Source organism: Macrosteles quadrilineatus, unplaced genomic scaffold, assembly GCF_028750875.1.
Source record: "Macrosteles quadrilineatus isolate MER2022 unplaced genomic scaffold, UCM_ALF_1.0 Scaffold_5__1_contigs__length_97177068, whole genome shotgun sequence".
Classification (NCBI taxonomy): Eukaryota; Metazoa; Arthropoda; class Insecta; order Hemiptera; family Cicadellidae; genus Macrosteles; species Macrosteles quadrilineatus.
Genome location: NW_026542598.1, coordinates 6,369,994 through 6,395,910, shown reverse-complemented (window position 1 = coordinate 6,395,910; position 25,917 = coordinate 6,369,994). Strand labels below are relative to the sequence as shown.

At 36.6% G+C, this 25,917-nt stretch overlaps 1 protein-coding gene across 1 annotated transcript; it reads right to left on the bottom strand.

Moving 5' to 3' along the window:
• Nucleotides 1-1,289: 1,289 nt before the first annotated feature.
• Nucleotides 1,290-23,209, bottom strand: LOC128995010 (protein Star-like). The gene is made up of 5 exons (XM_054419875.1): nucleotides 22,852-23,209; nucleotides 22,295-22,479; nucleotides 16,577-16,771; nucleotides 7,273-7,482; nucleotides 1,290-5,843 (listed from the first exon to the last, which is right to left on the bottom strand). The coding sequence occupies exons 1-5, from the start codon at nucleotides 23,027-23,029 to the stop codon at nucleotides 5,691-5,693; spliced, it is 921 nt and encodes a 306-aa protein (XP_054275850.1). The 5' UTR covers nucleotides 23,030-23,209; the 3' UTR covers nucleotides 1,290-5,690.
• Nucleotides 23,210-25,917: the final 2,708 nt, after the last annotated feature.

Sequence of the window (25,917 nt, the reverse complement as noted above, 5' to 3'; positions counted from 1 at the left end):
TAGATAGATGACTGTTTACTAAAGGGATTGTAAAGAAAAATAACACATGTTTAGTTTTTAAGTTTATTGGTTTATTAAATATAACATTTTGTATTACCAAAAAAATTATATTATAACCTCTTAAATCTATTCCACTATTATGGACAAATTACTATATATAGGACTTGGAGTTGACATAAGTTAAACAATTGCAATTCATAAACTCTACTAACAGTAAACATTTACATCTTTTAAATTCAATATTTCAATATATAAATTATTATACATAAAACAACATGAAAATACTGCTATAAATATTATAAAAAATACTTTAAACTTCAACATTTTTAAAATAAATGATTTCATAAGTAGCTAAGCAGTGTGTGCCTTATTTGTATAAAATATAAACAAAGAAAATTATTTGTATAGTATATTTCATCACTAGAGCCTAAAGTGACTCTTTTTGTCCGTGTGGTGAACTATATTTTTCACCATATTGCAGCATTAATTAACAAACTAAGCTAGAAAACGAAATAATGTTTATGTCAAGATAACCTCTCAAAACGACTTCCAGCTTGTTTTCAATTCTGCTAAAGCAATTAAGCAGCTGTCAGCTTAAGTGATTCAATTATTTAGTCTATTGCAATTGAGTTACAGTACATTATACCTTTGATATGTTGAGCGATCGACAACAATTGGCCCTTATCTAATAGACCAATAAGATTGCCACAATCAAAATTTACAACTGTTTACAACAGATGATTTTTACTCCCTAGAGAGTAAAAATGCTACTTTAGACCCGTAACACATGCATTTAAAACAACCTGTATTTGCTGCAATATGACAAAAAATATTATTCATTCTTGGTTTAGCATGTGATAATTTAAAAGTCTACTATTCCAAAACCTAGTGTGGAAGCAGGACAAAAAAACCTTTTGTTTAAAATGTTACAAAAATATATTGTTAGCAATGAATACAAAAACTATAAAGAAGAACAGGTCCTATGGACAATATTCTAACAGTATTTTCAAATTTGGCGCGCAAAGTATCTGTAGTTCTGCACTGAACCACCACTCAGCGCTGTAGTCAAGTTAAGCACGCGGTGAAGTGCGAGAGAGAGCGACATACACTGTTTTCGCCCCCTCTCTCTTTCTCTCGTGGCCTGGCCCACAGGGGACGAAAACAGTGTATGTCGCTCTCTCTCGCACTTCACTGCGTGCTAAACTTGACTACAGCGCTGAGTGGTGGTTCAGTGCAGAACTACAGATATTTCGCGCGCCAAATTTGAAAATACTGTTAGAATATTGTCCATAGGACCTGTTCTTCTTTATAGTTTGTGTATTCATTGTTGTTAGTTTTCAAACATTACCAAAGTACTACAAAAGTAGGTCAAACTATCGATATCCTAGATTTGGATAGCTACAAAGCTACCTAAGTTAAAATGTTATTTCAATTTCTCGTTAGCACCACATTATACCTTACCTCCTAACTAACTCATCCCTCATCTATCATAGACTTGTCAAAACTTTTATGGTAATTTTAAACATTAAATCTTTTTGATGATTTAATACTGGACCCAGCTGCCATAGATCGTTAACATTTTAATAAACAGCTGTGGCTAAATTAGCAACTAACCGAGAGTCAGTAACAAAGCTATCACTCATTCACCTATCACTCATATTTACAACATTTCTGCCAAACCTTACACATCCAGGTGTGTATCAGCGTCATTGATAATCTAGTCATATCTGATCTAAAATTAAAAATAAATTATGTATTTTGTTCTTTATTATTATAGTAGAATCCCTATATTGACCTCAGGATAACCACCTCTGCCCAACATCTCTGATCCCAAAATTGGACTCACAAAAGTACAAGATCTCAGCATAACGGACTCCCACAGATATCTGTTCAGAGGATAACGGACTACCCCAAAAAATTTTATCTGAGGATAATGGACAACCTCACCCCAAATATCTGATCTCAGAATAAAAGACTCACCCAAATATCTGATCTCTGTATATTGGACAACCCCAGCATCCCCATCCCAAATATCTGATCTCTGGATAACGGACTCTCCCAAATATCTGATCTCTGGATAACATACTTCCCCAAATATCTAACCCTAGGATAATGGACTTTTCCTAATATCTGATCTCACAATAACCAATTCCTCCAAATATATATATAAACTCAGGATATTCATTACAGTACTCTCAGAATATCCATGGTGATGGTTTTTGGTGTCAACCGCGTCGGCAGTTGAATTTCACTGCCAGACGTTTTGCCCTTACTATGAAGTGGCATCCTTAGTGGCTAGGCTGAGACTAAGTCAAAGAAATTCGTCCAGGTATACTTATAGCTGGGGTGAGGTCATCGGCGTGCGTGGAATGCAGGAATGCATACTTCGCTTGCTTGACGCGGTTGACACCAAAAACCAAACCATCACCATGGATTTCAATGAAACCAGCTGCGAAAGCCCACACATGAAGAATACTCTCAGAATAACCTACTTCTCGTAATATCCAACCTGAGTTTCGCTCGCCTTCTGTCAACAAGTCTTGAAGGGCTCAGCAAGAGTAAATTGCATTCAGATATTTTATTTTAAATACCATAAATACATAGTGTATTTTTCCTACACAAGTTTTACAAGCCAAGAAATTGTATATACCATTAATTTAAAAACTGGTCAATACATTTCTGACCTTTATGCTGCTTAGTTATTGGGAACGCTTGTTTTTAACTTCTTATATTACTTTGCTGTAATTTGTGGGTTCCGAAATCAAGGTCCTAGGAATATAAGAGTTCTGCTGCAAGGTTACAGTCAAACCACCCTGACAAGGCACTTCGCAAATGGGGTGAAAACGCTGCACTATCGTTTAAGTAAACGTTGGGTCTTCCTTAATTTCAACCACACAAGGAAAATTAATGTCGGCAGGGGTTTGAGGAGGGTAAGTCTCAGATAGCTGGTGGCTTGGTGACAAAACAAATGTTTTTGAAAGGTCATTATTTTCTGCCACAATAGACCCTTTCCTCTATATCCCTGCATTGGGCAAAACTGCTGTCTTAGGGTTGTTTGACTGTATATTATTTTACATACCAGTAGAGAACAACATGTTTTACTGCACACAATACAGTTGTTACCTTCTGAAGAAATTGTGAACTATATTTTACTTAGCCCTTTGCTTTTTTACTGTAATTCTTTTTTACGCACTTATACAACTTTTTTTGAGCAAACCTTTTCTTGTGACATGTCATTTTACTTAATATTAAAGGGATCACAGACTGTTACTGATGCTACATCTCAACTTATTTGATGCTTAAATCGAATGAAACACAAAAAAGCTATGATTGTAACCCTTTTAAAGAGAGTGTTATTTAAGATAATTATTAATACTCAAGAAATATGTTTCTTTTTAAGAAATATGTTTGACCCTATTTGATCTAAGTTTTGTTGCTGAAATTTTAAAATAAAAGTCTTTGGTATAGGAAGTTTGTCTAACTTAACATAAAAAATAAATAGTTAACAGTGTTATAAAATTATGCAAGTAATGATAGAAAAAAAAAACATTAACAAAAATATTTCATATTTCATTGATTATAACAAATATAACAATCTTGTTTTAACCTTGGTTAAATCTGGTTTAAATCTTATATCTTGTTGATCCAAAATAGTAATTTAATTTCTAATCCTATGTTTAAACATTTAAAAAACTTCCTCCACTGCAAATACACAGTCTTAGACATTAGACAGGTTAAGTTAAGAACATCACAATTGAAACAATAATGTAAATTTGTTACCAATTACTAGGATCAATCAGAATCATATTATTTTTACTAAAGACATTCAACTGACCAAACAACTCTGAACTACTTTAAAACTAGTAAATGAGAACCAATAAATAACATAATAGAAAATATAAATATTAATAAGATAACAAACTAAACTATAGAAGCAGTTATTTTTAAACACAATTAATATTTCATTTATTTGTTCATCCTAAAAAAACCCTAATAAATGTCTTTGAGTATATGATTTTATTTTAAAATCCTATAAATTAATCGGTTTTTTAGTTATATAGGCCTACATAGAAAGGACTGGGGAATCTTGATAAACCTACCTAAAATATGTAGACTTCCAAATTTACACTAAAAACACAACGGAAATTTATTTATAACTTTTTTATTTTGTCATGACTTGTTTTATTTTTCCTTTTGATAAAGATCCTTTTAAACAAAATTAATTAAATAGTGTTTTGTGTGCTTTATTTATTTATCAAATCAAAATGATAAACCAGAGTTATCTTATGTTGTAAATACTACAACTAAAAAGATATAGACAACACGTGAGAAAGATATATGAGAATTAGCTAGTAAACTTGTGGTTAGAAAACTCCTGTTTCTTAAAATATATCACAATTTACTAAGATTAGAAACAATTGAAAAAGCTATTGTTAACAAACACTGAGCTATTGCTAAAGGAAAAATGTTGGGCAATTTGAAGTTCACAAAAACAAATTTGTTGGAGCGAGTATTAAATATTTGGTTGGGGTGTAAGCAGTTGGTATAAATAGATTTTGGATCATTTAGAAAATGTTAAAAACAAACTCTTCTGAGAAATCTTTTGGACAGTTTTAATGGGAAATACTACTGGAACAACCAAACATAGGCCTAACTAATGATTCTGTCTAACAGTATTATGAATGGTTATACTTATAATCTCTTATTATTCATTCTGATAGCCCCTGGACTTCGAATAATGACTTTGACTTATATCTAGGCTTACCTCCATCAGTAGTCCAAAATTGTGTCTTATTTCAACTAATGTTTTTCAAAGCTTACATGTTTCGTTGCACTGCAACATCGTCGGAGCTTTATGTCAAAAACATCAAATAATTTAAACATAGAATAAGGTAGACTTAGTCTACTTACAACTGCTGCCGTGCCGTGTCATGATAGCGCTATCGTGTTATTTCATGTTTAAATGTTCCGTGTTTTATTCTATGTTTAAATTATTTGATGTTTTTGACATAAAGCTCTGACAATGTTGCAGTGCAACGAAACATGTAAGCTTTGAACAACATTATTAGTTGAAATAAGACGCAATTTTGGACTACTAACAGAGGTAAGCCTATATAAGTCAAAAATCTCTTGTTGATAGTTTCACCTCTAAACCTTAGGGATATTGTATAACATTTGAAATGCTATCAATACATAGAAAAAATTAAGAACATCTTGAAAGTCTTCTGCATGTATGATAGTAAAAGGAAAATTCTGCAATAATAATCACTTAATTAAAGGCTACCATTGTTGTTTTAACTGAAAGTATTAAATACTTATTGAGCAATCTTGGTATCCCTTTCCTCTGTGTGCTTCATAAATAAATGTGATAAAAAAACCAAACATCTTGTCATGTTTTACTCTAATTATAAGAAAACACAAAATTTGAAAATGACTAGCATGAAGGTAATAAAATTAAATTTGTGCAACAACAAATCATACAATCTAATAATACAACACCCCTCACAACCGTACAAATTTTAGCTAAAGCTTGTAAACAATAAGTATAAACTATTAAATAAACTCTGTCACTCTGTATACATCTTATTTACAAATTCATTTGGGAATTCTAAGGTAGAAAAGGATGTCTTAAAATACGAGAGAATGTTTAAGTTCTAGTAGGCAGATTTCCTAGGCTAATATAAAGTTGTTTAGGAGATAAGAGATTTTTTAACAAAAATAAAGTCGTTAGCTAACCAATCAGGATGAGTGACTTCTGCAGCAACTACGTAACCTTTGGACGTCATAAAGTCTCGGATGGAATCCTTACCGTCATTTACGTGGACAAACTCCACTGACAGTGTCTAAAAAGAAGAGACTTATGATTAGATGATTTTTTTTACTACCTGTGAACGGGAACCGGAGTTTTGCCAACGGGTGTCAGGTAGATGGGGGGGATGCCGTCGGCCACCTCTTAGTGCGGAGATTTGCCAACAGTGGGGGCGGGAGAAAGAGAGCGATTGTCAGGGTTGTCTACGCTTGGTGTTGACGACCAGGGTGATGCAGGGAACATAGGAATGCAGTTGCGCTTCAGCGCTTGTCGCAGTGGGAGGAAATGTAATGTATGAGATTATGTTAGGTTAGGTTATGTATTAGATTAGGTATTAGGCAGGTTAATCAGCATCCTGTCTGGTTTGTCCACCCCTAGCGGAAGCCACCCTCACGGTCACTTGTAATCTCTCTCTCGCTCGCCCCCAACCGATGGCAAAACTCCTCAGTATGAGGAATTCGCGGATGGGGACCCTAAATACCTTATACCCGTTGGCAAAACTCCTACACTCCCTGTGAACACAGGCAGTCTATTACTCCCGAATGTTACTACATACAATTACATTAATAAAGCTAACAATTAACATTAATTGTTTTGGTTTGGTTACAATTACATTGTTGTGTGACAACAATATTTCCATCCATTAACGTATCCTCATCTCCATTCATACTTGGCTTAAAATACCTACTTTGTATGGTCGCCATTTCAATTAAAAGTATTTAAAAAAAAGTATCCAAGACTGCCTATGTAGCTCACGCCAACGGCCCAAAGTTAGACATTAGTCGACATCATTTTGTATATTGGCAAAATAAAAATATTCAGTATGTCATGATTTAACAAAAAAACCTCTTATTAAGATAAGTTTTATTTTACACCAGTTTCATTAACACTATAAACTGTAGGTCCCTTAGTTGCCATTGGCTGTAAGGGCTAATAATTAACAGCTGTGTCGGCCTTAGTCACTAACAAGACTACAAGATCGTGCCACTCATCCTACACTTATCTCCATTCATACTTGGCTTAAAATACCTACATTCGTATGGTCACCATTTCAAAGTAATTAAGTATTGAAAGACTCACATTGTTGTTTAATATAATTGTATGTTATTCTGTGTTGCCCCTGCTGGCTACTGAACCATTTGATTATTAGTTAACAAAGCCGGCACTCATTTTTTCAACACTCATCTTCGCATTAAAATACATACCCTGGTGTTGAGGTGTCATATACATCTAATCTCATCCAATATATTTCCGTTTAGGTTAGATAAGTTTATGCCTAATAGGCCTTATCATGTATGGCTTACCCCAAAAAGGCGTAGCATAGTAACGAGTTCAATTCCAGTCTACCACCTATATCCAATTAGTTTCAGTTTCCTCGTGTTTTACTTAGGTTTTACATTTGTCATTTCAACCATTCATAACTCAAATTGACCTGCAGGCTCATATTACTGCAGCATACTTACATCAATGTCTACTTTGTCCCATGGAATCGTCTTGAGGACGTTCAGCTCATCCCCTTCCACATCCAGACTGAAGTAGTCTACATGGGTGATGTTCATTGCTAGAAGGTAGGAGTAGAGTGGGAAACATTGAACATCAACATATCCTGGCCTCTCCTCACCTATGTTCTTGTCTGATATCCTTCCCACATTGAAGTCTTGCTTGAACGAAACCTGAAAACTCAACTGGATGAGTTTACTATAAAAAAAACATGTGTGGTGCTGTGATGACTGGTATAATAAGCAAGTGAGTCGGTGGTTCAGTTTACTTTTTAATGTTTCCTCATTTAAACATTCATTCCTTTGTGCTTGAAAACACACATTAATTTATTTTGTCAAGGTATATTGGAAAGAAACAAAAACATCCTTTGAAATAGAATAGAAAAGTCCTTTAACTAAATACGTCTCTTACGTACAGCTTGACTTTTTGGTTTTTCATACCCCGGTACTAATCCCATCTATATGTACTGATGTAGATAGTTTTTTGCAAAAAAAAAAACAATTCTAACAGTTAAAAATAGGTATTTACCTTCGTCTACAGCTGAAACTGTTGTAACTTGAGTTACGGCCGTTTCCGCATTATAATGCCATCGTCAGACATTGAACATTCAGCTGAAGTAGCGTCGTCATAGTTAAAACACATAACGCGAACACGAATAACATTTTACAATCAACGAAAACACAACAAAACGGCCTGTCGCACACACGGTACCGGTTGACATTGCCGCGATCTGAACTGGATGTAGACTTGAAGTTATCCTGCACCGTTCTTTGCGTAGTGGTGTTATCAGCTGACCTTTGTACTCCTGCCTTTTGTCTCTTGTCCTGTTCTAAAATACTATTGAATATGATGTGTGATTTATATTGTAGTTTGTCATTAAATATTGTGTCATCAAAATAATTTTCTGTAGGCTCTGTAAATTTCGTATTTTTCTAGTGTGTCCAATTTATTTCCTTTCTTGCTTGTGTGGAGTATATCGAGGCCAGTGTTCAGATCAAACATGTCATGATTTTTGTCAACCAGGTGTTGAGCAAAGGATGATTTTTGTTTGTCGGCTCTTGGACATGGGTGGTGTTCTTTGTACCTGGTTCCGAATGTCGAGTAAAAATGGCGGCAGGTGGTGTAGCTGAGTTGTGCGGGTCCTGTGTTTCCGTGGTAAAAAGTAGTGATAGTTTTCTTGAATGCGGTGCTCTTTGTAATAAAAAGTTTCATTACACGTGTGTAAATGTGGACAATGCTAATTTCAAGCAATTTACCTTGCTACAAGCTAGTATGAGTACTTTGATATGGGTGTGTGGGACTTGCATCAGGAAACTGCACGCAATGAAAAATCAAGTTGTTGGATGTCTGCAATTTATGGACATACATTTAATGGTGGAAGATCTGGTAGCTCAGGTGAAAGGTGTCGTTAAAAACAACGTTGATCTTAATAAAAGAATGGATTTATTGACCAACGACACATCTGAACTCTCAAAATCGTGTAATTGCAATTGTAGCAGACGACAGCTGGAGTCACCTGAATTGGCCAAAAATACAGGTTTGCCAACATTGCAGCAAAAAATAACTGTGGAAACTCGGTCTGCTGAAACTGAAACTCAGAGCCATGGCCAGCTTGACAGTGACGACTCTGTTATACTCGATACTGTAACAGATGAAACCTTGGCAACTTCCCAAAATGTTTCGCCCGCACCTGAAAAAATCATGAAAATTTCCCGGCTTTGAGTGACAAATATTCAGATCGCGTATTGCGCCCAAGAAACAAAGCTAACAAAATATTTGATAATAATGAGTGGGTGACATATGAAGGCAAGAAGAGGAAAAATAAATCTCATAGTCCTCCTGAATCTATGTCGAGCGGTGAAATGAACTCTACTAATGACAATGGCGCTGGCGCTACCGGGAAGAGTAATGTTAATAAATCTAAAGATGCCCACTGTGGTAAAGGCGGTTCTCACCAGCAAAGTGTTCCTTTGGAAAGTAGGCCTAGTGTTCAAAAGAATTCCGTAAAGCAAATCCATGTCAATAAAACTGTTCGAGTGAATGATATTACTGCGGGGGAAATAGAAACAAAAACTAAACTAAGAAATGAGAAGGTGTTTGGTACTCTCAAGGTTATCGACAAATCCGCTAAACTGACGTCTGCTCCAGTTTCAAACAAAGCCTGGTTATTTATAACAAGAGTGTCTGTCAATGCTGATGTAAATACTGTTAAGAATCATATCCAGGCCTATTGTGATGGAGAAAACATACTCTGCGAAGAAGTCCCAGTGAAGTTTCCTGACTATAAATCATTTAAAGCTGCTGTTCCTTTGGACAAGAAAGACACAATTCTAAACCCTGACATTTGGCCTGAAGGCATTATGGTTGGAAACTATTCTTTTCGGAAGAAATTTTATCGAAGGTCTAGTGGACATTTTTTAGGCCCACGCAGGATTTCACCAGTAACTTCTTAACTCCTACTCCTCAGTTGTCATCCCCCCAAAAAACTGTTTCTGTGGACCTAGGCCTATGTTTATGTTATGTAAATGTCCAATGTGTAAGGACCAAAATAAACCTCTTATCCGTCCTGTGTAGTGAGGTTAGGCCTGATGTACTGTGTTTGTCTGAACATTGGATGAATGAAGATGAATCTCACAGTTTTTTAACTATTGAAGACCTAGTTTTGGCTGATGCTTCTCATAGATCAGTTTATACTTGTGGGGGATCAGCAGTGTATCTTCATGTTGACTTGAAGTATAAAGTAGTCAATCTTAAGGACTTTTGTGTAGAAAAAGTGATTGAACTCTCTGGGGTAACTCTGTTGGACTATTCGATACTGGTGGTATCTGTTTACCGTTCACCTTGTGGTGATTTCTCCCTATTTATGACTCTCTTAGATAAATGCCTTGCATTTCTGAGCACTTTTAACTGTGTGACCTACCTTGGTGGTGATTTTAACATCAAACTAAATCTGGACTGTAGTGAGAATACCAGGTTCACGGATCTACTGCGCAGCCATGGGATGTACTTGTTTAATCGACTGCCCACCAGGGGCAAGTACTGCCTGGACAGTGTTGCTTCCGATTGTGATCCAAGTCTGTGCACCGTGGAGCTTCCCCCTACTGTAGTTGCTGACCACAAGGCGGTAATAGTGAAGACGACCCGTGGCTCGGTAAGTCCTGTACTCACTTTACCTCTATGGAAAGATAGTTATAAGCAAAGTTTCAGAAATGTAAATGATGTAAGGGCTTTGTTAGATTTTAAACAGGACCTTCTAAACACGGATTGGAATGATTTATGGTCATATCATTGTGGAAGAGATGCATTTGAAATGTTTTTTTTTGTTTTCACCAGACTTTTTGACTTAAATTTCCCTGAGCAGGTAAAACTTGGAATGCCTAAGAGTGTTAGTAATAGGCCTAAGGCTAAAAAACTTTCAAAGTGCCCTTCCGTTGTTGACTGGTTTACCCCCCGAGTTAGCTAGATGGAAAACAGTAGTTCTGATGCTGAAAGATAGGTCTCAGTCGGCAGTTGCACCTGATGTCAGGGACCACTTCCATGGATTGTACTTACAAGCTAAGAGAATGTATAGCCGTAAGATTGAGACAGCCAAAAAGGATGCCTATGGTAAGTTCATAACCGAGGCGCAAAACCCATGTAAGGCAGCTTGGAGTGTTGTAAACAGTAACCGTACTAGGCCTAGTGTGTTTACTTGTAAAGCCAGTCCTGATGAGGCAAATGAGTTTTTTATTGGTTCTGTGACCAGTATAATGAATGAGATTCCCGCATCTAATATTGACCCTGTTGCAAATCTGGGGCCTATGCAATCTGGCAATAGAGTGAGACTTAGTGAATGGAATTTAGTTACTGAAGCTGATGTTTTGAGTGTAATAAGGGCTTGTAAGGACTCAAGTAGCCTAGATGTCTATGGAATGTCGGTGTCGCTGTTTAAGAAGGTTGCTACTGTTATAGTATCCCCTCTTACTTATGTCATCAACCTCTGTCTTGCCGATGGCCATTTTCCTGATGCACTAAAAACTTCTAAGACGGTTCCTATCTTCAAAAAAGGAGACCCGGAAGAAATAAGTAGCTACAGGCCAATATCTATACTCCCTGTCTTAAGCAAAATAATTGAAAAAATCATGAAAAAACAACTTGTGGAGTTTTTTGAGGGAAATAGCCTTTTGTCTAGCACTCAACATGGATTCAGGTCGGGAAAATCTACCACCTCAGCAGTTATGGACCTTGTCAAGCAAGTCTCAGATGCATTTGAAAATAGAGATTCAATACTTTTAACATTATGTGACTTCGACTTAACAAAGGCCTTTGACTGCGTTTCGCATAGCCTTTTGTTGGACAAACTTCGCCACTATGGTCTCTATGGAAAGACTTTAAGTATGCTGGAGTCCTATTTGAATGGGAGGTTGCAGTGTGTAGCTATTAACGGCTCGACATCGGCTACTCAACTTGTACCCTATGGGGTACCGCAAGGCTCAGTGCTGGGTCCCCTGCTGTTCATTTTACACATCAATGACCTTAGTGTTGAGGGGGGAGTGCTAATGTTCGCAGATGACACCACTCTTCTCAGTAGGGGGCGAAACCCTGGTGAACTGATCGCCAACCAGGAACTGGCTTTCGACCAAGCCAAGACATGGTTCCAATGTAATAAGCTACAACTGAACGAGTCAAAAACCCAGTTACTACTCTGCAGTCTCAGCGAAATAGAATTTCATAATGCTGCTGATCCCGTAAAACTGTTGGGTTTCACTCTGGACCGTAAGCTATCCTGGGATAAACACATTGATGTGATCACCAAGAGATTGTCCAGAGTCTTGTTCCTGCTGCGGAAGCTTCAGAGCCTACTTGACCGCAAATACCTAACAGTGGTCTATCATGCCCTGTTCCATTCTCACATCAGCTATGGACTGCTTCTTTGGGGGCACGCTTCGGAGTGCTACAGACTGCTTTTGCTGCAGAAGGCAGCGGTGAGAATTATCACCTCTAGTGATTATCTAGATCACTGCCGGCCCCTGTTTCGGAGTTTGGACATACTCACCGTACCGTCTAACTACATCCTGGTTTCGCTGGTTTATGTTAAGCGACATGAGGCCTCCTTCACCACCAGAAGCGAAATACATGACCACTACGTAAGAAGCAGATCTAATCTGGACATCCCGAGGCGTAGGCTAGTTAAGACCTCAAAGCACTTCCCGGACTTAGCGTTGAAGATGTTTAATAAGCTTCCAACTAGGGTTAGACTGCTTGAGAAAAACCGCTTTGAACGTGTCTTGGTGCGGTGGCTAAAGGACATGGCTTTTTACTCAATTGACGAGTTTTTTGCCGATTCACTCTCCTCCCTGCTCGCCATTTGTACTCTGTAAATATTAATGATAGTTAAATGTTTTCATATTCAATTTTATGTATGAAGTGATGTTTTAATTTTTTATTGACATGAACAATCCAGTCTTCTCTGGTAAAAGTTCACGACAGAAGGTAAAGGTAAAGGTAAAGGTAAAGGTATGTCCATCCAGTTTTTCCTATGTAAAAGCTCGGGCAACTAGCACATTTAATTTTATACACACCTAACTTCTCACTTTTGTCGATTACATGATCAGAAACGTTTAATTTATTAATTGGCTTGTTGTTGGTCTTTAATTATGACGACGCTACTTCAGCTGAATGTTAAACGTCTCACGATGGCATTATAATGCCGAAATGGCCGTAACTCAAGTTACAACAGTTTGAGCTGTAGACGAAGGTAAATACATATTTTTAATTAATATCACAGCTCAGGGGCTAAAAATGGATTTTAATCCTAACAGTTTGTGCTAAGTCAAAATTATATTTTCTCTCTAAGTTTTAGAAAATTTGATAGATTTTTTGCGAATGTGAAATAGATACTATAGGATACAGTACAATTATAGGATACAGTCCTTCTGGTTTGGCTTGGCTAAAACAAGCTAAAACTCAGTGTATGACAGTTATCAGTAACTGATGGTAGCCTACTCTCTCGGACAGCATTACTCTCCATTCAACTACAGCAGAACTCCAATTGTAAGACTAAATTACTTACGTAATCCTGTCACAGCTCAACAAATTTTGTCAAATGAGGACATGTTTTGGTGTTAAAACACCATTGTCAGCTTCTAGTACTTGTAGCATTAATCAGTTGTAAACATCGTCAGAAGGTAAACACAGTACACAGAGTGTGGCCCTTGCTAACTGTGCATTCTGTCAACTTTAGTTAGAACAAACCTGTTTTTAAATGTTTCAATGTTTCTTTTAGTACTTTTTCATAATTTTGTTTGTGCCGTACTGTGTTTATCTTTTGACGATGTTTAAAACAAATCAACTGTACAAATACTTGAAACTGACGTTGGTGTTTTAAAACCAAAACATGTCCCAATTTAACAAAATCTATTGAACTGTGACAGGATTATGTAAGTAAGGCCTACCGCACACGAGAGACTTTTTGTCAGGCGACTATTTTGTCATAGTCGGGAGTCAAAGTCGGCCCCATAGTGGTAAATCTGAACGTTGACACGGGCCGACCACAGCCAGACAGTCGGGGCATTGTGGGGCTGACCCATTTTCCCGCAGACTGCTCCCCGACTCAACTGTCGTGTCATATTGAAAAGGCATAGAGACTGTTTGAACCCGCACACTGGCGACTAAAAAGTCTGTCAGACTGCGTCAAGTGCGTTGTGGCTGCGTCAAGTGCAAGTGTTTTGCAAGACGAAAAAGTTGATAAAGTGGCATGGCCGTCCAGATCTTTATAAAAAGTCTTTGTAGGAGTATTCAGACATAATATTAATAACTATCAACACTCATTCGTGAGTAAATGAACAATTTGTCCTGATATTTCCTCAAATCCGAGTATAAAAGGTAAATCTGGCCTTTCAAGGTTCTCAGACTATGAATTGGATGGACCCAGTATTTTCTTTTCTTTTACGTTTTCATGCACAAAATCTGATAAGAAACACACAATAATATGAGAGCAGTTTCTGTCATATACATCTTTTTAACACTCGAAAGACGACTAAACAGTCGTGGCGTGTGCAGGGCCGGATTTCCCAATAGGCCCGGTAGGCCCGGGCCTATGGGCGCGAGGTCCCAGAGGGCGCATGGCCGGAGTATTTTTTTTATACCTAGGCTATCTAAAAATAAAAATAAATAGTCATAGTTGATAAAAAAAACTCCAAAGCATTGTGATTCTAAAGTTCATAAGAAGAAATAATTGTTATGAAATTTAAACTATATTTTCAGAATTACGCATCAATTTCGTTGCAAAATTGCTAACAAACATTGGTTATACGGGGGTAGGCTGTAGGGATGTTGACGTTGACGAGCACCCAAGGGGTACGCATCGTATAGCACTGCCACTATGCTGGGTCGGGCTCGGCACTACTGATCAGAGTGATAAGGGGCGCATGCGTGCTAGATATGACATTGTTACCACCCTCACATCACAAAACAAAAGTTATTTATCAACTAATCTTTTGATTAGTTTACAACTATCTGCAGGATCAAGTTAAAGTATATCATAGGCTAAGTTTTGTTGAATATTAAAACAACAATGAATTTACCTTTGCAATTAACGAAAAAATATTACTCTCAGTTTGCATTCAATTTTAGAAAAATTCAATACCTCCAAAGAACCATTAATGCTGTCATTTTCTCCTCAGGCCTAAGGATCGGTACGGTTGGCCGGAATATTGCTCTGTTTTGCTTTGGAAATATAACCTAGATGCAGTACGACCATGGATTAAATATAACTCAAGTCGACTTCTCATAACATTGTCAATTCAAAATTGTTCCATGTGTAGTTCATGTTGTGACACTGGACGTTAGTTTTGACGTAATTTTGTTTCTATTATTTTAGGGTTAGTTCTATGATGTGTGTTTTAATTTCTTGTAATATAAACAGGAGACGACCTATTGTTGATGATTAGATCGTTTTATTTTGGTTAAACTAGATTTAAACATAGATAAACATCCCCTTTAAATAACAAGAATTGTTTTCAGCTAATCCAAAATGATGACAAATCTACTAAAGGAGTACGTATGTTTAATCTATGGTGTCACGTACTGTATGGAGTTCATGCTTTTGGGCCTGGAATAATTGGAATCAATTGCCATGTTTTTTTGCAGGAATGCTCAGTGGGTTCAGTTGTTTTGTTTCAGTCCCACCCCCACGCCACAAACGTGAGCAATTATTAAAAAAAAGCATAAAATTGCTAAAAGTGTTTAAGACGGGATTTTGTTAAGGCTAAACAAGTCAATTCTAAAAAAAAAAACTTGCAATGATTCCAACGAGGAGTGGTATTCAAGCAATTAACTTAGGCCTATGGGCATGATATAGTTTTTAATAAAGGTTTGAAGGAAAGTAACTGTGACCAGACTAGGGGGCGGAAAATTAATTGGGCCTAGGGGCGCAAAAATGCTAAATCCGGCCCTGGGCGTGTGCGCACCTACAGTAGACTCCCTCTTATCCGGACTCCTCGGGACCGAAGCCAGTCCGGGTAACAGTTTTTCCGGTTAAACCCATGTCCTCAAAAACTCGTTAAAACGTATTTGACTTAATTTTAGGAGCGAGCATTGTATTTAGACACGTGATCACATGGTCTCAAATCTTTCTCACGAGTACAGTAACTTCAGCACCCACCACTTCCTGCCGATCTAGTCCGGTTAAACCGATGTGCTGATAAAAATTGTACGGTTAAAGAGATGTTATTTCCGCTGAGTGTAGTCTGGTTAAAAGGTGTCCGGATAAGAGGGCGTCTACTGTACAGTCAACGACCAAACAGTCTTGACGACTTTTTCGATTGTACACCCAACTCCAGTCAGACAGTCGGCCAAGAAAAAGTCTCTTGTTTGCGGTATGCCTAATTTAGTGTTACATTATCTCCAACAGCTCAGGGGCAACAAACATGAATTTTAATGAAACTCCAATTATCGTAATACCAATCAACTGGATTCTCAGTTATTTGGATCATCTTAAGGAGAGCTTTTTAGAGTTGCAGTAATCCATTCCATAACTTCTTCATGTCTGCCAATTGTGTCTATTGTATGAAAAGTCTATCGTGGCATGATATTGATTGGCTTTTGTAGAGCCAGCTGCCTAGTACCACTGTATTATAACTAGTATTTTATCCCGTGAGTCAGTGATTGACATTCACTGAGTTCTACTGTAAGTTACAAAGTCCAAATGTTTTTCCTTAATGGTACAACTTTAACTTGGGATTTGTGATGTGTACTCTCTAATGTTATTTTAATGACATAGCCTACCACTTGCGGATGTGTTGTCTTGCTGAGGCAGGTCGGAGACAGCCAGGCTCGGCGGTTCTTATGAAGCATCTGGCTGAAGTTGAGCGGATCTGCCTCTATCAGCAGTCCTGTCCAGTCTAGGAACCTCTCCAGGTAAAGAGTGTTGGAACGAGTCTCACCATCCAGCGCACCACACTCTATGAAGAACCCGTTCCTCTGATGAACAGACAATTGTACCAGTAGTTAGCATTCAGTCTTAAACTCTAGAAATGCTTGATAGTATTAGAGGTGTAATAAAGAAAGAAATAGAAGTGGTTCAAATTTAATTAGTGTTAATTTAATTGATTTTAGCAATCTTTATGATTGGTTAGTAATTGAATTAGCCAAGATAGGTCAGGTTAGGGTTCTTTAAATATTTGTACATTAGTTACTCTACGAATGAAAGTTGGTCTCAGCTGCCCCGTATCATTGGGCTTTTAATTAATGGTCTTGGCTAAAGAATTAGATCTTTGCTACAAATGAACAATGGTACGGATTTTTAATTAATAAGAGTGTGACCAGTGCTGAACTTGTATCCTCCGTCTTTTACAAAACTGATACCTGGGACTATTTATATAAAGCCCAATGATCAAGGAAAGCTGGGTTCATTTTGAACCGTAAAATAATGTAAATGGACTTTTTTCATGATTGAATCAGCTACCTTGATGATCCACTCAGCTGCCCAAAGATTAATTCAACTAATTCAAAACCACCCTATCTAGTGTGGTTATCCTGTTCGGGGTCATAAATTCTCAGCTTAAACTGGAAAACAGTCAAACCAACAAACAATTATAGTTCAACAGTACTAGGTGCTTAAGTATATATAGGCATTAATGATCAGATAAAAAGTTATCTAGTCATTAAAGTTGTTAAGATGAATGATTACAGTGTTTATGATACATATGTAAAATTGATAAGACAATCCCACAGTACACATACTATCATATTATTGAGTATTTTGAGGATCATTGGTATAGCTATCAAAACTTTAAATGCGACAGTTAAAGAATATTTTGAAGAAACAATTAATGCCAAATAATTAGTCTCAGTTCAAAGGCAACTAATACAACCTTGCACGGGTGAACTGTTCTGCTCTGATTCTTCTATGTTTCAGGCTGTCAAACAACTATGAAACATGAAACTATAGCGAAACATTAATCTTTTTATAGTTGTTTAAGTAAAGAAACCTGCACTGGTGCACTTTTGATATCACATTTGTAAATATATTTGAAAACAAGACAACATTTAATTTTCATCTTTGTGACAACTACTTGGTTTTTTACAGGATTTTAAGTCCTATGAGAAGTATAGAAATGTGAGTGTTTGGAGACTATTTGGCTGCCAGAATATGTCCTGTTAAAAGTAGGCCTAGACACAACAAAAGTTCCATTGTTTATGTTAAATCGAGTGCACGATTTGTATAAAAATTAGGTGACGGAACTATAACCTCTATTTAATGTGATTAGTACCTATTTATGCCAATATTTCTATCTTTCTGAAGAGAGGTACCGGAACTGTATTACGCCGCGTTCCCCTGCAAATCGAGCACTGGTTATATATATGTTAGACTAAAAAAAAACCTTGTTCCTCAAAGCTGGGTGGATGAGGTCAAAATGGGTTTTAATAAAATGTTGTAAGAAAAAATTGTTTTCTGCAACACATACATAATTTTCAATTACGACCGATAATCCATGTAGCCTAGTTGGTTGGTTTTCAAGTTTAAAGAAGGCCTTTTAGCTCCATATGTGAGAGTGCCTTGTAAACCGCCTCGGATATGCACTTACCAATGTAGGCCTAATTTTAATACTAGTTTTAACAGTTGCTACAAAAGGTGTGTGACGGTCTGGTATTTAGAAAAAACTTAAATTATGAATATCTATTAGGTAGCCTACTAGCCCAAAACCAGGTTTTGGTAAATTTCAGCATAAGCTACCCAACACAAGTAGACTTCCCATCTCATTGTAAATTAATAAGCTCGTTTTTGGTGTCTAGTACCATGTCTGTCTTGCTAGTGTTGCAAAATATTGTTTCTATTATTTCTTCCAGGGTGTCCACAAAAAATTTGTCATTAATTTCCATGACTTTCCATGACTATCCATGACCATTTACCATTGATTTCCATGACTCACAAACTTTACACGCAAATTATAATATAACATACACACACAAATATAACTGCCTGGACATGTTATTTTGCAGTAAATACTGAAATATGTAATAACAGATAACAATGGAGTACAATAGGTACAACAATGAACTAAAACAAACGGAAAACTCATAAAATAATACAACTGTAATAAATTGAATTGTCGAACATTTGTGAAAAATCGTGAAAAATGGATCTTTCATCGACAACAGTCCGGGTTACAGCTGACTAGAGTATTGAATGCTCCCCTGAAATCCATCCATAATTGGAAATTTCCATGACTTTCCATGACTTCTTGCCTATTTCCCTGACTTTCAATGACCAACATTTTTTTCCATGACTTTCCATGACTATCCCTGACTTTCCAGAATGTGGACACACTGTAAAGTTAATTTAATGATTTTTGCTTTACTGAATGGTTATATATAACTGGAGGATGAGTTAGTTATTGTTTACGATTATATAGTTTTTTTTTAGCGAATTTCCCTATAGGGAAGTAGCTATTACCGTAGGTCTCATGGTAAGACCTAAGCCCGGGACCGATTTACTTTTTCATTTTGATGTCCCCAGAGGCCAAAAACACCATTCGTTCAAATTTTTATATATCTATATATAGAGATATATATATATATATATATATATATATATATATGTGTGTCCATCCGCACGATAACTTGAGTAATTTTTGTCCGATTTTGATAAAATTTGGTTTGAAGGTGTAAGGCGGGATAAACTTGAATGAGTTTGCGAACCAGCATGATCGGACTATGGGAACGGGGGTTTATGGGGGGTTTTATGGGGTAAAAATAGGTTTTTCCCATTTTTGCCGCTAAAAACACAAAATTTCACAATTTCTTTTTAAACCACCTTGTAGAGCTTAAAAAAACAAATAATTTAGTATATTGAAGCGTTATTATGCGCCTAATTGTTACGGAGAAAATTCAAAAAAATTGTAATTTTAAAATTCCCATGTTATTCTTATGGAGAAGTCAACTGTTGTAGTTTGCTTGTTTATGAACATATTTTGATCGATTTTGAAAATACTTTTATTTCTTACTAAACTATTATCATTTTATAAAAAAATCTTTTTTACCCTCCCTGTTGCAGCAAACCTAAGGTACTTGTTAAACTAATTCTATTTAAATAGAAAATAAATGTGCTATTTTTATGGAGGCATTTTAGTGTAAATCCAATCAGGTCAATGGAAATTCGCTTAGTCTGCAGGTTTGCTGCGGCGGGGGTATTTTGTTTTTTTTTGTTAACAGGGTTTTAAATTAATAAATAGGCCTAACAAGAAACTAATTGTAAAAAAAAACACAACCTCTACACTGCACCAGACAGAACTAACGATAAAATTGCCTTTGGCTTTTCCATAAGGATGGAAAATCTACTAAGGGAGTATGTTTAATCTATGATTTTAGCTAGTTACAAATTAAATGTTATGTTTTTATTTTATAAGTTTACTTTTTCTACCCACATGTTTTATTTTGACAAATGCTTGTGATTAGTGGTTGATAGTTGAGGGTGTCATGGTTAGTAAAATGGGAGTTTGTAAACCAAAGAGCATGACTTATTTTATTAGTTAAGAATTTAAATTGTTCAATTTTGAGCGTTGGTGCCCTCAACCTCAAAATTATCCAAACGACAAAGAGTTTGAATCAATTGGAAATGCATGGTAAAAATATATAGGATGATATTTAACCAAGGAAGAAAAATTGGTTGGAGACAAGATGCCTGCTACGGTTTTATCACCTCTGCCAAGCTAGGAGATCTTGATCAATGGCTCGCTTACAGGTTTAACTGAGTACAATCGTTTTCGACTGAATTGAATGATTATATGGACCTAGAGAATCTTCAGACGACAGAAGTCCCTGTCTGTAAAAGCGGAAGATATGATTTCAACCCTCTATTGATACATCCCGAGAATGTAAAAGAAATGTTAAATTTGCTGGGAAATCGTTTCGGAAGACAAGAAATAATTAAAAATAACTTAATTGCAAGTAGGCCTAAGAGAAGTCGCCCACCTACAAAAGACTACAAGCCTGACACTGATGACTTTCAGCAACATGATGCGAAATTCATTGTGGCTTCGTAGGAATTTTGTCGCTGTGAAGTTCTTGAAGCAGTATCACTATCGGTTCACCCACAACTGATAGAAGAATTAACGGTATCCACCAACATGAAACTTAACTGGGGAAAATTTGCTACAATGCTTGATGTTTTTAAAAAAAATATGCCATTTCTGCAACATCGGTGTTACTATACTATACTATACTATCTTATGAAATGGCGACCATACTATGTAGGTATTTTAAGCCAAGTATGAATGGAGATGAGTGTAGGATGAGTGGCGCGATCTTGTAGTCTTGTTAGTGACTAAGGCCGACATTCCTTAGACACAGCTGTTAATTAATAGCCCAAACAGCTAATGGCAACTAAGGGACCTACAGTTTATAGTGGAATCCGAACCACATTTTTTCCTTGGTATATACGAATTGGTCTAATTATCAGGATAGTACTGCGGATAGTAGTAGTACTCACTAGTGCGGACGTTGATCTTTGCGCTGATATCTTGCACAATTTCATGTTTGTTTGCTCTACTCCTGAAGTCAATGTGACATTCCAAAAAATTTTCTTTATAAACAACGATCAAGTTAATTTCTCTGTTTCTAAATCAGTCCATTTTTTACTGTCATCAGTCACTGCATTAGTTTGAGTTGCAGGAACAGAAGATCTTTCTTCAATAGGAACATTATTGTAAGCCATGGTTTACACGTGGAATAGCAAAATGCACTAGAGCCCCGTAAAAACACTGGTAAAAATACTCTGTTTACGACGCTAAATAACACGAGCAATTTTCACTTTTCGACAGAAATCTCGCACAATCCTCCTCGTGTTTAAACATAGCTAAAATTTTTATGATTAACAATTTAAGAAACTAGGCTATCCATTTTTTACCCTATGCGTTAGCCTAATCATATCGATAAGTTTTGGTTATTGTTGTTTTGTGCATAGAATATATTTAGATTTTGATTGAATACCTAACTTATTTATACGTCTCTAACATTTAATAAACACCAATAAAAATGTAAAGAGATCATAACTTGATTCAATATTTAACTTAAATCGAGAAAAAAATTTAAGAATTAATTTATCGAACCGAATTATAATCCCTGTATATCGATATTTAAACCGATAAAAAGTTACTGGTTCTCTGCAGGCTGAAGGCTACCCACCAATGATAGTGTAAGTTAATGCTGAGTTAACCAGAAGTAGGCCTAGGCCTTTCCTAAAAATTGTACGTTCAAGAAAACTGAAGACTAGATGATCGGCGGCTCAGTCGATAGGGCAACAGACAGCGAAACAATGGCAGCAATTTAATGGTTACCTAACTTACACGCCACTAAATTTTAACAATAGGCAGTAGTAGGTAATCTTAGTATTGTACTCTTTGCTGTATACGTTCTATTCAAAGGCCCTAGGCATATAAAGATTTACATTTTCTTAACCTAGATAGCATATTGCTCGATGTAAGGTTACGGTACCTAACTTACCTTATTGTTTAGAACTTTTCTAATCTGTTCAGCTTGTCCCATTGAAGTATCTTTAAGCTTGGGATTTTCTAGGTTGTACTTAAATTTAGGTCCTACTTCAGGAGGAGGCACTAAGAAATTGCTTGCTAGCCGCTTTATTACTTTAGTATCGTCTGCTGCAAGAATCTCTCCAGTCAGGAATTTCCCTGTTACAGGTAAATAAAAATTATGCTCTGTTAAGTTAAAATCAAGCTCTATAAGCTGAAAGTTAGTAGGCCAAACTGGATCCATTGGTTATGGAATGGACTTTAATTATACCTACTTTGCTTTATTAGCCTAACATAACTTACAGCTAGGCTTTCAAAATTAAAGGTGTGTACAGTAACATAATAAGCCTAAGTCCAATTTAATGAAAATGTAATAAAATTGAGATGTCAATTCTCCGATGTGTAACTTAACACAGGTTGGTAAATTTAATAGGAGACAGAACAAATAAAAAATCAATGTCTCAGGTTTGTAGCAGTGATCCAGGCATAAATGGGTAGCCTAAACTAACAAACTAAATGAGGTCAACTTACCAGCCCTGAGAATCTCAGGAAATTTTACTGTAGAATCATATACTTTGATTCCCAAATCATTTTGTCTGTTAAACAAAATCAAGGTGAAAATGACCATACTACTGATGATCAGACAAATCCACAATCTTAAATTTTTAAAGAAAGTCCTTGATCGAGGTTTGATTGCATAGTTCATCATCCTTCTGATATTGGAAATACGTTATAGTTAAACAAAAAATTCCATTGGTATTGCTGTAATAAATTCAGTTAGTTTATACAAACTAATTTGAAAATAAAGATTATAACTTAGACCACAGACTAAGCAAGCATTACTTAACCTCTAAATTGTATTTGAGAGATATAAAAGCGTGTCTATACAACATTAACTAAACAAACGTGGATAAAATATAATTTATGGTGACTTAAAGTAAAATAAAATATATATAAGAACTTAAATGTTGCAATTACGACATCCTACAATTTTAACGTGAACAAGGCACGATAAGTTTTCGCTTGACACTTCACTGTGTACTATAAATTTTTAAAGCAGACAGCTCAGCAGACTTCACTGACCTGAACCAACAACAGCTGTTTCCACAAACAAGTTAGCCACTACTTGCTAACATTTAATACAATATTTTCAGACTATATGGGTTTTCGTACGTATACAATGAATATAACATACATAAAACATACTCCCTTGGATAAAAGTTAATAAAGCAAAACCCATTTTAAAGTGTTAACGTATGAATGCATTTTTGTATAATGAATGTTTAATATTCATCTTTAATTAATATGAAAAATATGAAGTTTTCTTGTTGTGTGTCTAAAGTATGGTATTGTTTGAGTGCGTTGCCATTGTCAACTAAATTCAGTTCGTTTGGTCTAGTGGAGAACTATTGGCTTACAAATATATTATTAAATGCAGTCTCAATCTCAATAATATTTTCAATTAGAAAATAGTGAAAATATGGCACTCAACGTGGTCTTGTTTTTTAGTGACCACTTAACAAGAGAAAAACTAAAGAATAATTTAAAGTGCCAGTAATTGGTTTATACAATGGTTAGTAAAAGTCCGAAATGAAAAACGGATATATATATATGGCGTAGGGAAATGACGACATAATGACCCTAAGCCATCCCACCTTCAACTTAAACACCTAAAAACAATGTTTGGGTAGAACGGGCTGGGGGCGGCACTGTGATAGTGGCACGGTCTATTGGTGGCACGGTCTGGTGGTGGCACGGCCTGGGTGTGGCATGATCTGATGGTGACACGTACTTGGGGGTGGCATGTTATAGTGGTAGCACGGTCTGAGGGGAGGCATGGTGAAGTGACGGCGCTGTGGTGGTGGCTCGGTTGTGATGGCGTAAAGAGATAGCGCGGTATGGTGGTGACATGATCTGATGGTGACACGGTCTGGGAAGTGGCACAGTCTGTATTGGGGAAAATAATTGAACATTTGTATAACTATATTTCATTTTACAATTATTCCTTCCTATTTGATTCCTTCAAAGGACTGGGTAATATCTTATTTATGGTTTAAAACATCTCTAGTGGTGGCACTGTCTCTGGTGTGGCACGGTCTTGGGGGTGGCAAGGTATAGTGGTGGAACGATCTGACGGGTGGCATGGTAAAGTGGTGGCATGGTAAAGTGGTGGCACGGTATGGTGGTGGCACGGTTTGGAGTATAGCACTGTCTGGGGCGGGGCACAGTATTGTGGTAGCATGGTATTGGTGGCATGGTATAGTGGTGGCACGGTTTGAGGGGTGGCACGGTTTGAGGGGTGGCACGGTAGGGTGGTGGAACGGTCTGGAGTGTAGCACTGTCTGGGGCGTGGCACAGTAGTGTGGTAGCATGGTATGGTAGCATGGTATGGTGGTGCTACCACGGCCACCCTTAACTCCAGGCCGCGGCCTGGTAGAATTGGCAACATTGCAAGTAGTGTTGTCTAGCGCAAGACTTCCCATAAGATAACATGACAGACAGGTAACACCAGCTCATTAATTCGCGTATTCATTTTAATTTAAATTCATGAACATAAATTTAATAACAGATTGAAAATATAACATATAGAATTGAAAAACAAAACAATATTTTAATTGATTATATATTTTTGCACATTTAAAGAGGAGTCGAAATTTGCATAGATCAGTAACCAAGCGTTCGTATTCTTAAAACATACACAACCATTAGCTGCCTAAAAAAACAGCTGTTACAACCCTGCTTGCGATGTTGCGACTTCGAAGGCCGCGGCCAGGAGTTAAAGGTGGCCGTGGGTGCTACGGTAAGATAGTGACACGTACTTGGGGGTGGCATGGTATAGTGTTTGCACGGTCTGAGGGGTGGCACTGTAAAGTCATAGCGTGGTATGGTGGTGACATGACCTGATGGTGACACGGTCTGTATTAGTAAACATAATTGAACAATTGTATAACTATATTTCATTCTTCAATTATTCATTTGATTCCTTCAAAGAACTGAGTAATATCTTATTTATGGTTTAAAACATCTCAATTGTGTCAATTACATACCAAGTGATTGATGTATAAGCCTACTGACCTCAATCTGTTTTAATGTGAGATGCTATCTCATGTTCAATCTTGGTTAACTTATCTGCTAACTTGTATTCGATTATTAGGCGCATAAAAACGCTTCAATATACTAAATTATATGTTTTTTGAGCTCTACATATGAATTATATATATATGAATTTGAACGGATGGTATTTTTGGCCTCGAGGGACCTTAAAACGAAAAAGTAAATCGGTCCCGGGGTCCAGGTCTTACCATGAGTACTACGGTAATATCTAATTCCCTATATGGGAAATTCGCCAAAGAACTATAATTTGACTTAAAAATGTAACAACATAAAAATATTTTTTTGTAGGATAATCTATATTTATAAAAGAGCAAATTTGTATAATATATATATATATTTGAACATTATGAGCTCGGACACCGTTGGATCGATTGCCACGAAAATTGGTACATACGAGTAGAATTTCATGGAATAGGTTTATACACCATCAATTTCGTGGTCCATCCAATCGGCTCCGCCCCAGTGGCTTTGGAGTTTCTGCAT